General features: G+C 46.5%; 1 protein-coding gene across 1 annotated transcript; it reads left to right on the top strand.

Annotated features, from left to right (window-relative positions):
- Positions 1-3,094: 3,094 nt before the first annotated feature.
- On the top strand, positions 3,095-14,304 carry LOC135536591 (ras-associated and pleckstrin homology domains-containing protein 1-like; the record flags this gene model as incomplete). The annotated part of the gene is made up of 5 exons (XM_064962880.1): positions 3,095-3,118; positions 3,257-3,334; positions 7,653-7,812; positions 13,317-13,438; positions 14,239-14,304. Coding segments are annotated over exons 1-5 (450 nt in total), but the record flags the coding sequence as incomplete, so codon positions are not given.
- Between the last annotated feature and the right edge of the window lie 532 nt (positions 14,305-14,836).

Genomic DNA, 14,836 nt, shown 5'->3' with positions numbered 1-14,836 from the left:
GGGGTTGAGGGTTGAGGCTTCAATACAGGACAGGGGTTGAGGGTTGAGGCTTCAATACAGGACAGGGGTTGAGGGGTTGATGCTTCAATACAGGACAGGGGTTGAGGCTTCAATACAGGACGGGTTGAGGGTTGAGGCTTCAATACAGGACAGGGGGTTGAGGGGACTTGAGGCTTCAATACAGGACTGGGGTTGAGGCTTCAATACAGGACTGAGGGTTGAGGCTTCAATACAGGACAGGGTTGAGGCTTCAATACAGGACAGGGGTTGAGGGTTGAGGCTTCAATACAGGACAGGGGTTGAGGCTTCAATACAGGACAGGGGTTGAGGGGTTGAGGCTTCAATACAGGACAGGGGTTGAGGCTTCAATACAGGACAGGGGTTGAGGCTTCAATACAGGACAGGGGAGGGTTGAGGCTTCAATACAGGACAGGAGTTGAGGCTTCAATACAGGACAGGGGTTGAGGGTTGAGGCTTCAATACAGGACTGGGGTTGAGGCGTCAATACAGGACAGGGTTGAGCTTCAATACAGGACAGGGGTTGAGGCTTCAATACAGGACAGGGGTTGAGGGGTTGAGGCTTCAATACAGGACAGGGGTTGAGGGGTTGAGGCTTCAATACAGGACAGGGGTTGAGGGGTTGAGGCTTCAATACAGGACTGGGGTTGAGGCGTCAATACAGGACAGGGTTGAGGCTTCAATACAGGACAGGGGTTGAGGGTTGAGGCTTCAATACAGGACAGGGGTTGAGGCTTCAATACAGGACAGGGGTTGAGGCTTCAATACAGGACAGGGGTTGAGGGTTGAGGCTTCAATACAGGACAGGGTTGAGGCTTCAATACAGGACAGGGGTTGAGGCTTCAATACAGGACAGGCTCATCATGGATGGATGGTGTTGGAGAAGAACTCTTCCACTGATGGCAGGATAGGATTTGACCAGGAAGACAAAAACAACACCAGACACTACACAGTCAGACAAAGAAAGCGAATGAGTTAGTCCAAACAAGGAGGAAAATCAATGATGTGTAATAACGTGATTGTGTTCGTGAGTGACGACATACACTGAGAGAAAATTGACAGGTCTACTCACAGTGCTTGGAGAGGAAACGTTCAATGTGCCAGTGTATGACCGGGCTTGTCAGTGGAGAGTTGAAGTACCAGTGTTTTGCTAGCATAGACTGGAGTATGTTTCTGGATTCATCTGATGGCATTGAGGTACACCACCTCAGTCACTGGCTTCATCAATAAGTGCATCGACGAGCGTCGTCCCCACAGTGACTGTACGTACATATCCTAACCAGAAGCCATGGATCACAGGCCACATCCGCACCGAGCTGAAGCCTAGAGCTGCCGCTTTCAAGGAGTGGGACACTAATCCGGACTTTAATTAGAAATCCCACTACGCCATCTGACAAATCATCAAACAGGCAAAGCCTCAATACAGGACTCGGATTGAATCCTACTTCACTGGCTCTGACACCCGTCGGATGTGGCGGGGTTTGCAAACTCTTACGGACTACAAGGAAAACCCAGCCGTGAGCTGCCCAGTGACACGAGCCTACCAGACGGGCTAAATGCCTTCTTTGCTCACTTCGAGGCAAGCAACGCTGAATCATACATGAGTGCACCAGTTGTTCCGGACGACTGTGTGATCACGGTCTCTGTTGCCAATGTCAGCAAGACTTTTAAACAGGTCAACATTCACAATGCCGCTGGGCCAGGACGTGTACTCAGAACATTGCGTGCACCTACTGGCAAGTTTCTTCACTGACATTTTCAACCTCTCCTTGACCGAGTCTGTAATACCTACATGATTCAAGCAGACCACCATAGTGCCTGTGCCCAAAAATGCCAAGGTAACCTGCCTAAATGACTACCGGCCCGTAGCACTCGCGTCGATAACCATGAAGTGCTTTGAAAGGCTGGTAATGGCTCACATCAACACCATCATCCCAGAAAACCCTAGACCCACTCCAATTTGCATACTGCCCCAACAGATCCACAAATGATGCAATCTCTATTGCACTCCACACTGCCCTTTCCCACCTTGTAAACATTTCTAAAAACATCATTCTACTTTGACATTATGGGGTATTGTGTGTAGGCCAGTGACACAATCTAAATGTAATCCTTTTAAATTCCGGCTGTAACATAAGAAGGGAGGAGATCATTATCACAACAGAAAGAGAGGAGGGATCACCGTCTGTGTGGTGTTGGCACAGCCAGCCGTCCTCCTCTCAACCTCCCTCGCTCTCTGCCAGGGATGTATCCTAGTGATAGGATCCTCTCCATTCCTGTTCTCAGTTTCTATCGTGACTCTCTCTAGCTGGTGTCTGGTCTGAGCAGCAACCACTGGAGGAGGGATAGAGTTGTTTGTTTTGAACAGAATCATTTAATATAGTCTAGTTTACTACTAGTCTCGTACGTATCTCTGTGATTGGAAGCTCCTCGCCGGGCAGGGATGGTAATGGACTAACTGGATTGGTTTACTAACTACAGGAGATACAACAACAAAAAGGTTATTTTACTATGAGATACTCTGACTGTTCCTGTTTTGAGGAAGTGCTTTGGAGCTGAGAGGAATAACTGCTTCATATGGAAGAGAGAACAGCTTCTCTACTGCGGAGAACTGGTTCAAAATGTAGCTCCCTCACTCTCTCTCTCCCTCCCTCTCTCCCTCACTCTCTCTCTCCCCCCCTCCCTCTCTCCCTCACTCTCTCTCTCTCTCTCTCTCCCTCACTCTCTCTCTTGTTCCTTACTATGAGATACTCTGACTGTTCCTGTTTTTGAGGAAGTGCTTTGGAGCTGAGAGGAATAACTGCTTTATATGGAAGAGAGAACAGCTTCTCTACTGCGGAGAATGGTTCAAAATGTAGCTTAATCCGATTACTAATCTGGGAGAATATGAAACAACGGGACGTTTTTAACAGTAGTCATCTCTGAACGACAAGACACTGTTTTGACGACAATGAAACAGATTTTACACCGAAGACGCAGTTCAATTCCATACCTTCCATTTTAAACTGGGAATATATATGTTTTGTTCCATAAAGGAACACAGATACGTTGCCTGGTGTAGATAGAGATCGTCACAATGGCATCTTGTTGGAGAAGCCAGGTAAGTGAGCGCGGAGATGGCGTGAGGAAGGTGGAGGTTCCCACCTGAGGGGAGGGGAGATGGATAGAAGGGGGGGGGGGGCTAGTGTGTGTGTGTGAGTACATATCTGTAAAGTATTTGTATTGTGTGTGTGTGTAGGAGGAGCAGGTTGCCAAGAAGAAGGCAGAGAAGATCCGTGTGGCTTTGGAGAAGATCAAGGAGGCCCAGGTTAAAAAGGTGACACTACCTGACTGACTCATGCTACTAGATAGCTGCTACTCCTACTAAATAGACAGGTTGAACAGGTGAGTTTACCTGACTGACTCATGCTACCAGGTAGCTGCTACTCCTACTAAATAGACAGGTTAAAAGGTGACACTACCTGACTGACTCATGCTACTAGATAGCTGCTACTCCCTACTAAATAGACAGGTTGAAAAGGTGAGTTTACCTGACTGACTCATGCTACTAGATAGCTGCTACTCCTACTAAATAGACAGGTTAAAAGGTGACACTACCTGACTGACTCATGCTACTAGATAGCTGCTACTCCTACTAAATAGACAGGTTGAAAAGGTGAGTTTACCTGACTGACTCATGCTACTAGATAGCTGCTACTCCTACTAAATAGACAGGTTGAAAAGGTGAGTTTACCTGACTGACTCATGCTACTAGATAGCTGCTACTCCTACTAAATAGACAGGTTGAAAAGGTGAGTTTACCTGACTGACTCATGCTACTAGATAGCTGCTACTCCTACTAAATAGACAGGTTGAAAAGGTGAGTTTACCTGACTGACTCATGCTACCAGGTAGCTGCTACTCCTACTAAATAGACAGATTGAAAAGGTGAGTTTACCTGACTGACTCATGCTACCAGGTAGCTGCTACTCCTACTAAATAGACAGGTTGAACAGGTGAGTTTACCTGACTGACTCATGCTACTAGATAGCTGCTACTCCTACTAAATAGACAGGTTGAACAGGTGAGTTTACCTGACTGACTCATGCTACCAGGTAGCTGCTACTCCTACTAAATAGACAGGTTGAACAGGTGAGTTTACCTGACTGACTCATGCTACCAGGTAGCTGCTACTCCTACTAAATAGACAGGTTGAACAGGTGAGTTTACCTGACTGACTCATGCTACCAGGTAGCTGCTACTCCTACTAAATAGACAGGTTGAACAGGTGAGTTTACCTGACTGACTCATGCTACCAGGTAGCTGCTACTCCTACTAAATAGACAGGTTGAACAGGTGAGTTTACCTGACTGACTCATGCTACCAGGTAGCTGCTACTCCTACTAAATAGACAGGTTGAACAGGTGACACTACCTGACTGACTCATGCTACCAGGTAGCTGCTACTCCTACTAAATAGACAGATTGAACAGGTGAGTTTACCTGACTGACTCATGCTACCAGGTAGCTGCTACTCCTACTAAATAGACAGGTTGAACAGGTGAGTTTACCTGACTGACTCATGCTACCAGGTAGCTGCTACTCCTACTAAATAGACAGATTGAACAGGTGAGTTTACCTGACTGACTCATGCTACCAGGTAGCTGCTACTCCTACTCCTACTAAATAGACAGATTGAACAGGTGAGTTTACCTGACTGACTCATGCTACCAGGTAGCTGCTACTCCTACTCCTACTAAATAGACAGATTGAACAGGTGAGTTTACCTGACTGACTCATGCTACCAGGTAGCTGCTACTCCTACTAAATAGACAGATTGAACAGGTGAGTTTACCCAACTGACTCCTGCTACTGTTTTTAAATAGACAGGTTGAACAGGTGAGTTTACCTGACTGACTCCTACTAGACAGATCCAGCAGGAGAGATTGACCCTCTGTCACCTGTGATGCACTTTGAATCGTGAAGCGTACTTAGATTGTGTTAAAAGTGATGGCAACAGCTTTACCCAGGGGAATGGATAGACCTTGTTTGCACATAAGATGGCTTCACTGGTCTGTACAGAGGATTAGTGATGAATGCCCTACGCTGTTATTTATTTATAACAGAGTAACAGAGTGTTATCCCTCCCTCACTCTCTCCCTCACTCTCTCTCTCCGCTCTCCCTCACTCTCACTCTCTCTCCCTCTCCCTCACTCTCTCTCTCTCCCTCACTCTCTCTCTCTCCCTCACTCTCTCTCTCCCTCACTCTCTCTCTCCCCCTCACTCTCTCTCTCTCCTCCCTCACTCTCTCTCTCTCCTCACTCTCTCTCTCTCCCCTCACTCTCTCTCTCTCCTCACTCTCTCTCTCTCCTCACTCACTCTCTCTCTCCCACTCTCTCTCCCTCACTCTCTCTCCCTCACTCTCTCTCTCCCTCACTCTCTCCCTCTCCCTCACTCTTTCTCCCTCTCCCTCACTCTTTCTCTCTCCCTCTCTCCCTCCCTCCCTCCCTCCCTCCTTCACTCTCTCCCTCCCTCACTCTTTCTCTCTCCCTCTCTCCCTCCCTCCCTCCCTCACTCTCTCCCTCCCTCACTCTCTCCCTCCCTCACTCTCTCCCTCCCTCACTCTCACTCTCTCTCTCTCCCCTCACTCTCTCTCTCTCTCCCTCCCTCACTCTCTCCCTCCTCACTCTCTCCATCTCTCACTCTCTCTCTCTCCCTCCCTCACTCTCTCCCTCTCTCACTCTCTCTCTCCCTCACTCTCTCTCTCCCTCACTCTTTCTCTCCTCACTCTTTCCCTCCCTCACTCTCTCTCTCCCTCCCTCCCTCACTCTCTCCCTCACTCTCTCTCTCCCTCCCTCTCTCTCCCTCACTCTCTCTCTCTCCCTCCCTCTCTCTCTCTCTCTCCCTCCCTCACTCACTCTCTCCATCTCTCACTCTCTCTCTCCCTCCCCACTCTCTCCCTCTCTCACTCTCTCTCTCCCTTTCTCTCCCTCACTCTTTCTCTCTCACTCCCCTCCCTCACTCTCTCTCTCTCTCTCCCTCCCCTCACTCTCTCCCTCCCTCACTCTCTCCCTCCCTCACTCTCTCTCTCCCTCACTCTCTCTCTCCCCTCACTCTCTCTCCCCTCACTCTCTCTCTCCCCTCACTCTCTCCCCTCACTCTCTCTCTCCCTCCCTCCCTCACTCTCTCACTCTCTCCCTCTCTCACTCTCTCTCTCCCTCCCTCACTCTCTCCCTCTCTCACTCTCTCCCTCTCACTCACTCTCTCCCTCACTCTTTCTCTCTCACTCACTCTCTCCCTCACTCTTTCTCTCTCTCTCTCTCCCTCACTCTCTCCCTCCCTCACTCTCTCTCTCTCCCTCACTCTCTCTCTCTCTCCCTCCCTCACTCTCTCTCTCCCTCTCTCTCTCTCTCTCTCCCTCACTCTCTCTCTCCCTCACTCTCTCTCTCCCTCACTCTTTCTCCCTCTCTCTCCCTCCCTCCCTCCCTCACTCTCACCCTCCCTCACTCTCTCCCTCCCTCTCTCTCTCCCTCACTCTCTCCCTCCCTCACACTCTCTCTCCCTCCCCTCACACTCTCTCTCCTCCCTCTCTCTCCCCTCCCTCACTCTCTCCCTCTCTCTCCCTCCCTCACTCTCTCCCCTCTCTCCCTCTCTCTCTCTCTCCCCTCCCTCACTCTCTCCTCCCTCACTCTCTCCCCCTCTCTCACTCACTCTCTCCCTCACTCTTCTCTCCCTCACTCTTTCTCTCCCTCACTCTCTCTCTCCCTCACTCTCTCCCTCCCTCACTCTCTCCTCCCTCACTCTCTCCCTCCCTCACTCTCTCCCTCCCTCACTCTCTCCCTCCCTCACTCTATCTCTCCCTCACTCTCTCTCCCCTCACTCTCTCTCTCCCTCACTCTCTCTCCCCTCACTCTCTCTCTCCCTCCCTCACTCCCTCACTCTCTCACTCTCTCCCTCTCTCACTCTCTCACTCCCTCCCTCACTCTCTCTCTCCCTCCCTCACTCTCTCCCTCTCTCACTCTCTCTCTCACTCTCTCCCTCTCTCACTCACTCTCTCCCTCTCTCACTCTCTCCCTCACTCTTTCTCTCTCTCTCCCTCCCTCACTCTCTCCCTCCCTCCCTCACTCACTCACTCACTCTCTCCCTCACTCTCTCCCTCCCTCACTCTCTCCCTCACTCTCTCCCTCACTCTCTCTCTTGTTCCTTACTATGATATACTCTGACTGTTCCTGTTTTGAGGAAGTGCTTTGGAGCTGAGAGGAATAACTGCTTCATATGGAAGAGAGAACAGCTTCTCTACTGCGGAGAATTGGTTCAAAATGTAGCTTAATCCGATTACTAATCTGGGAGAATATGAAACCACGGGGACGTTGGGAGTTGCAGCGATGGGACAAGACTGTAACTACCAATTGGAGGGGGAAAAAAGGGGTAAATAAAGTATGTGATCCAGTGTGTGACCCGTATGTGATGTAAAGTTAGCCTGCTGTCTGTGTGTGGTCCCTTCTAGCTGGTGATCAGCTTTTATTGAACCATTCTACTGTACATAAGTAGTCTGATGTGAAGACTCCCTCTCTCTGTGTCCCTTGTCCTCTAGCTGGTGATCAGACTCTGTATATGTTCTGTCATTCATCTAAGCATGTGTCTCCTTCCCTCTAGCTGGTGATCAGAGTGCACCTGTCAGATGAGAGCTCTAAAACCATGATGGTGGACGAGAGACAGACTGTCAGACAGGTTCTGGACAGCTTGTTGGACAAGTCCCACTGTGGCTACAGTCCTGACTGGTCCCTGGTCGAGACCATCAGCGAACTACAGATGGGTAAGGAGCAAACACACACACATACTGTGGACACTGCTCCGACTGCAGATGGATAAGACACTTCTCCAACTGCAGATGGATAAGACACTTCTCCGACTGCAGATGGATAAGACAGGGTAGCCTAGTGGTTAGAGCGTTGGAGTAGTAACCAGAAGGTTGCGAGTTCAAACCCCGAGCTGACAAGGTACAAATCTGTCGTTCTGCCCCTGAACAGGCAGTTAACCCACTGTTCCTAGGCGTCATTGAAAATAAGAATTTGTTCTTAATTAACTGACTTGCCTGGTTAAATAAAATAAAAATAAAATAAAAAGACACTGCTCCGAATGCAGATGGATAAGACACTGCTCCGAATGCAGATGGATAGGACAATTCTCCGACTGCAGATGGATGAGACAATTCTCCGACTGCAGATGGATGACACACTGCTCCGGCTGCAGATGGATGAGACACTGCTCCGGCTGCAGATGGATGAGACACGGCTCTGGCTGCAGATGGATGAGACACTGGAGTGATGACACAAACATACAATTCTTTATATAATTTCCGAGTTGCTTTTCTGAAATACCAAAGGGATTACTAGCCATCGTCATGTGGTCTGCTCTGAGCAGCAGAGGGGGATGGGCAGCCACAACAGGGATGAAAATATTCAATCGCTTAGAATATGAAAACACCCCAAGAGGGAGGGTATTAAAAGCCATTGACATTCTGCAGCAGAGCAGTCTGTCATCACAGTACAGCAGAGAGGGTTGGTGGCCGTTGAGACAGGCCGTTAGTATGTGGTCTGTCATCACAGTACAGCAGAGAGGGGTTGGTGGCCGTTGAGACAGGCCGTTAGTATGTGGTCTGTCATCACAGTACAGCAGAGAGGGTTGGTGGCCGTTGAGACAGGCCGTTAGTATGTGGTCTGTCATCACAGTACAGCGGAGAGGGTTGGTGTGTTCACATGTTCAATTGGTCGGATTACCAGAATATAGTTAATTTCCCCCCACCTTCTGATGTTCCCAGAATCTCTATGTTAACCAAGGGATTTTCAAATGTAACATCAGTAGGGTAGAGAGAGGAAAGAGTGAGGAAGAGGTATTTATGACTGTCATAAACCTATCCCCCCAGGCCAACGTCATGACACTATGTAGGTTCACAGCTCTGCCTCAGTCTATGTGGGTGGACACAGCTCTGCCTCAGACTATGTAGGTTCACAGCTCTGTTCCAGCATCTAGTGGAAAGCCTTCCCAGAAGAGTGGAGACTTATAGCAGCAATGTTCCAACATCTAGTGGAAAGCCTTCCCAGAAGAGTGGAGGCTGTTATAGCAGCAATGTTCCTACATCTAGTGGAAAGCCTTCCCAGAAGAGTGGAGGCTGTTATAGCAGCAATATTCCATCATCTAGTGGAAAGCCTTCCCAGAAGAGTGGAGGCTGTTATAGCAGCAATATTCCAACATCTAGTGGAAAGCCTTCCCAGAAGAGTGGAGGCTGTTATAGCAGCAATGTTCCAACATCTAGTGGAAAGCCTTCCCAGAAGAGTGGAGGCTGTTATAGCAGCAATGTTCCAACATCTAGTGGAAAGCCTTCCCAGAAGAGTGGAGGCTGTTATAGCAGCAATGTTCCAACATCTAGCGGAAAGCCTTCCCAGAAGAGTGGAGGCTGTTATAGCAGCAATGTTCCTACATCTAGTGGAAAGCCTTCCCAGAAGAGTGGAGGCTGTTATAGCAGCAATATTCCATCATCTAGTGGAAAGCCTTCCCAGAAGAGTGGAGGCTGTTATAGCAGCAATGTTCCAACATCTAGTGGAAAGCCTTCCCAGAAGAGTGGAGGCTGTTATAGCAGCAATGTTCCTACATCTAGTGGAAAGCCTTCCCAGAAGAGTGGAGGCTGTTATAGCAGCAAAGGTGGACTCCATATTAATGCCCGTGGTTTTGGAATGAGATGTTTGGACGAGCAGCTGTCCACGGTTTTTGGTCATGTAGTGTGTGTACAGTACGGCGTTAAGGTCGGCCGTTGATCAGGAAGAGACGTCTCTAGTCTTCAGCCCTGAGTGATGCCTGTCGGTCTGTACACTGTGAGTGATGCCTGTCGGTCTGTACACTGTGAGTGATGCCTGTCGGTCTGTACACTGTGAGTGATGCCTGTCGGTCTGTACACTGTGAGTGATGCCTGTCTGTCTGTACACTGTGAGTGATGCCTGTCGGTCTGTACACTGTGTCCTTTTACTGACTTTGAGAGAGTTGACCGATCAACATGACTCAAGACTGCTGGGAAGAGTATGGTTGGGAGTATGGTTGGGAGTATGACTGGGAGTATGGCTGGGAGTATGGCTGGGAGTATGACTGGGAGTATGGCTGGGAGTATGGCTGGGAGTATGGCTGGGAGTATGGCTGGGAGTATGGCTGGGAGTATGACTGGGAGTATGGCTGGGAGTATGGCTGGGAGTATGGTTGGACATCTGAACCAACGCCCCTATAATCATTAAACTCCTCTAATCTTAAGCCATTTACAGAACTGTCAGCATTGACACATACTCAGAGTGTACAATTCATCAGGGCATGGACTCTACAAGGTGTCCGAAGCGTTCCACAGGGATGCCGGCACATGTTGATGCCAGTGCTTCCCTAAGTTGTGTCAAGTTGGCCTGGATGTCCTTTGGGACCATTCTTGATACACAGGACAATGTTGATCTTTTTTTTAGTTATCGGTGACCAACAGAAACATATCTGTATTCCCAGTCATGTGAAATCCATCGATTAAGGCTTAATGAATGTATTTAAATGGACTCATTTCCTTAAATGAAGTGTAACTCAGTCAAATCTTTGAAATTGTTACATGTTGCATTTATATTTCTGTTTAGTGTGTGATACCTTGTACAATATCCAGTACTCCTATTGGTTAACGTGGTGTTTCAAAACTGAACTTAAAGCAGCTATATGTTACTTATTGGGGAACCAAATTCACATTGAAATGTGTGTTATAGATCTGTCACTCTCATTGAAAGCAAGTCTAAGAAGCGGTAGATCGGTTCTACGTGCTCTATTTCTATGCTTCCCGTTAAGTCTCTTACTTTCGGTTTCAAACAGCTGAAAATACAACATTTTTTGCTTATGGGAAAATATATTTCACAGCGGTTTACATTGTACAATGATTCTCTGCACAATGACTCCTCATTTTGTCACAAACTGAAATTAGACAAACTATTAGCATTTCAGCAACTAGGAAATGGCGAAGCGATTTTTGCGTATTGCACCTTTAATTGCCTAGCAACCAGTTTTATTTGAATAAGCTGAATTACGCAAATGTTGTCAAAATAACACTTGTAAATTCCATACCTGTTTCCTATAGTCCTACAAATGCTTTTTCACTGATAAAATAAGCCATTTAGAAGATAACCAATATCACTAGTGCAAAGTAGCTAGCATAAGTTTGTTATGTTTCTAGCTAAATAGCTAGCTCTGTGTTTTTGAACAAATATAGACTAAATCTTTGTTCTTACTGTAGGCCTTAATGCTAAAATCATTTTTCATTTTTCAAATGTTTGGAATACTGACTCCAAACAGCAAATTATAAGTGACCCAAATCGGATTTGCTTGTGTTCAGTCAGTTGCTGACATGGCTACGCTAATTGTCATAGTAACGACGGGCGTTTGCGCAGTGTAGGCTGATGCTCGTGCTTCCTATCGCTCCAGAAGTTATGTAGCAAGCTAAGGTGACAACAAAGCCTGCCGTGGACGTTTCCCAGTTGTCATAGCGTAAGAACACTTTAAAGACTGAAAGGATAAGATAATCCAAAATCCTTTTTGGCTAGCCACAGCAGTCAACTAGCTAGCTAGGTAGCTGTTTAGCTAGCCACAACAGTCAACTAGCTAGCTAGGTAGCTGTTTAGCTAGCCACAACAGTCAACTAGCTACAACAGTCAACTAGCTAGCTAGGTAGCTGTTTAGCAAGCCACAGCAGTCAACTAGCTAACTAGGTAGCTGTTTAGCCTTCTAGCACATTCACTTATTTGTTTGTATACAATTAACAAGCTAGTTAGCTACCACATGTTCTTTTCAAACTGTCAACTGAGTAGCTAGCAACAATATATTCAAAATAACAGTTTAAAAACACTAAGGCAAATAAATCAGGTTTGACCGTTCAGACAAGTCGCAGAATACTCTAACCAACTTCATGATAGGCCTAATGTTCAGAATACTATAAATCAAAGACCATGAAGAAAGCTTTTTCATACTTTATATACTTGTTAAACTAGAATATAATTAACATTTGCATAAATGGGTTTTAGTGGCCACCGTGATATTTAAAACACACCTACTGCTCTTTCGTATGTACACCAACTTTAGAATGTGCAGACTGATACTCACAATATTTACACCAACTTTAGAATGTGCAGACTGATACTCACAATATTTACACCAACTTTAGAATGTGCAGACTGATACTCACAATATTTACACCAACTTTAGAATGTGCAGACTGATACCTCACAATATGTACATACAGCTTTAGAATGTGCAGACTGATACTCACAATATTTACACCAACTTTAGAATGTGCAGACTGATACTCACAATATTTACACCAACTTTAGAATGTGCAGACTGATACCTCACAATATTTACACCAACTTTAGAATGTGCAGACTGATACTCACAATATTTACACCAACTTTAGAATGTGCAGACTGATACTCACAATATGTACACCAACTTTAGAATGTGCAGACTGATACTCACAATATTTACACCAACTTTAGAATGTGCAGACTGATACTCACAATATGTACACCAACTTTAGAATGTGCAGACTGATACTCACAATATGTACATACAGCTTTTTGATATCGTTGGCTAGAGAAACTCCCTAGAAAGGCAGGAACCTAGGAAGAAACCTAGAGAGGAATGAGGCTCTTTTAAAAAAAAAAATGTTTTTTTCCTTTATTTAACTAGGCAAGTCAGTTAATAACAAATTCTTATTTTCAATGACGGCCTAGGAACAGTGGGTTAACTGCCTGTTCAGGGGCAGAACGACAGATTTGTACCTTGTCAGCTCGGGGATATGAACTTGAAACCTTTCGGTTACTAGTCCAATGCCCTAACCACTAGGCGACCCTGGCGGTCAGTCCTCTTCTGGCTGTGCCGGGTGGATATTATAACAGAACATGGCCAAGATGTTCAAATGTTCATAAATGACCAGCAGGGTCAAATAATAATAATCACAGTAGTTGTAGAGGGTGCAACAGCACCTCAGGAGTAAATGTCAGTTCACTTTTCATAGCTGAGCATTCAGAGATTGAGCCAGCAGTTGAGGGAGAGAGAGGAGGGGTCGAAACAGCACGTCCGGTGAACAGGTCAGGGCTACATAGCCACAGGCAGAACAGCAGAAACTGGAGCAGCAGCACGACCAGGTGGACTGTGGGACAGCCCGGAGTCATCAGGCCAGGAAGTCCTGAGGCATGGTCCTAGAGCTCAGATCCTCCAGTAGTGATAAGTCTATCGCTCTGTCTCCTTTCCCTCCAGAACGTATCTTTGAGGACCATGAGAACCTGGTGGACAGCCTTCTGAACTGGACCAGAGACAGTCAGAACAGACTGATGTTTATAGAACGCATAGAGAAGTACGCCCTCTTCAAGAACCCTCAGGTGAGACAGACAACCACTGCGTCATTGTTATGGAGGGCTACAGGTCTAGTTGTAACATGGGTAGTTACAATCCTGTATGCTGATTAGCTGAAAATGCATTCCAACCAAGTGAATAATAATTAATTCCTGATATAGTGCAGATAGATAAACGTTCTCACCTTAGTTTACAATCAATTGATGCAGATTATACAATTGAATGCAGATTATACAATTGAATGCAGATTATACAACCGATGCATTAATGCACTGACTGAGGCTGAGCTGCCTTAAATAAAACATTGGTTGGTTTCACCAAAATGGATACCCACGGTTGTATCAGCTATGCTGTTGGTATGAACACCCCCTCCCCCAGCGTGTCCTTCACATCTAGGTCAGTATGTTGTAGATGATTATACTCTGAAATATAGATGAGGAATGAGACTGGGAACTGGTGAGCGTGGCTTTCTTCTTGGTGAACAGTCTGTTTTAGATCTCTGCTAAAATGTTAAAGGGACAGTTCAGCTAAATTTCATATTTAGATATTTGTTTCTTTACTGTGAGCAGTTTATGGACAAAGACAGACTGCAATACACATTTTTGGTTTTGTTCAACTTTATGGTCATGCCCTGATTGACCTTTCCCTCTCTCCTTTACGATCATACTCTGATTGACCTTTCCCTCGCTCCTTTACGATCATACTCTGATTGACCTTTCCCTCTCTCCTTTACGATCATACTCTGATTGACCTTTCCCTCTCTCCTTTACGATCATACTCTGATTGACCTTTCCCTCTCTCCTTTCCCTCACCTGGAAATTCACAGAACTATTTGTTGGGGCGGAAGGAGACGTGTGAGATGGCAGACCGGAACAAGGAGGCTCTACTGGAGGTATGATATGCAGCCTCATCACTTATTCAGGTCATTTCAGATTGTTATGTTGTAACTGTAACCTTGTGTTAGTATCTACTATGGTGATGTGTGTTAGTATCTACTGTGGTGATGCTGAGGTGTTAGTATCTACTGTGGTGATGCTGAGGTGTGTGTTAGTATCTACTGTGGTGATGCTGAGGTGTGTGTTAGTATCTACTGTGGTGATGCTGAGGTGTGTTTAGTATCTACTGTGGTGATGCTGATGCTGTGTGTGTTAGTATCTACTGTGGTGATGCTGAGGTGTGTGTTAGTATCTACTGTGGTGATGCTGAGGTGTGTGTTAGTATGTGGTGATGCTACTGTGGTGATGCTGAGGTGTGTGTTAGTATCTACTGTGGTGATGCTGAGGTGTGTGTTAGTATCTACTGTGGTGATGCTGAGGTGTGTGTATCTACTGTGGTGATGCTACTCTACTGTGGTGATGCTGAGGTGTGTGTTAGTATCTACTGTGGTGATGCTGAGGTGTGTGTTAGTATCTACTGTGGTGATG

This window comes from Oncorhynchus masou, unplaced genomic scaffold (genome assembly GCF_036934945.1).
Source record: "Oncorhynchus masou masou isolate Uvic2021 unplaced genomic scaffold, UVic_Omas_1.1 unplaced_scaffold_6416, whole genome shotgun sequence".
NCBI classification, from domain to species: domain Eukaryota; kingdom Metazoa; phylum Chordata; class Actinopteri; order Salmoniformes; family Salmonidae; genus Oncorhynchus; species Oncorhynchus masou.
The sequence above is the reverse complement of the archived record's forward strand: the minus strand, read 5'-3'. Positions and strand labels throughout refer to the sequence as shown.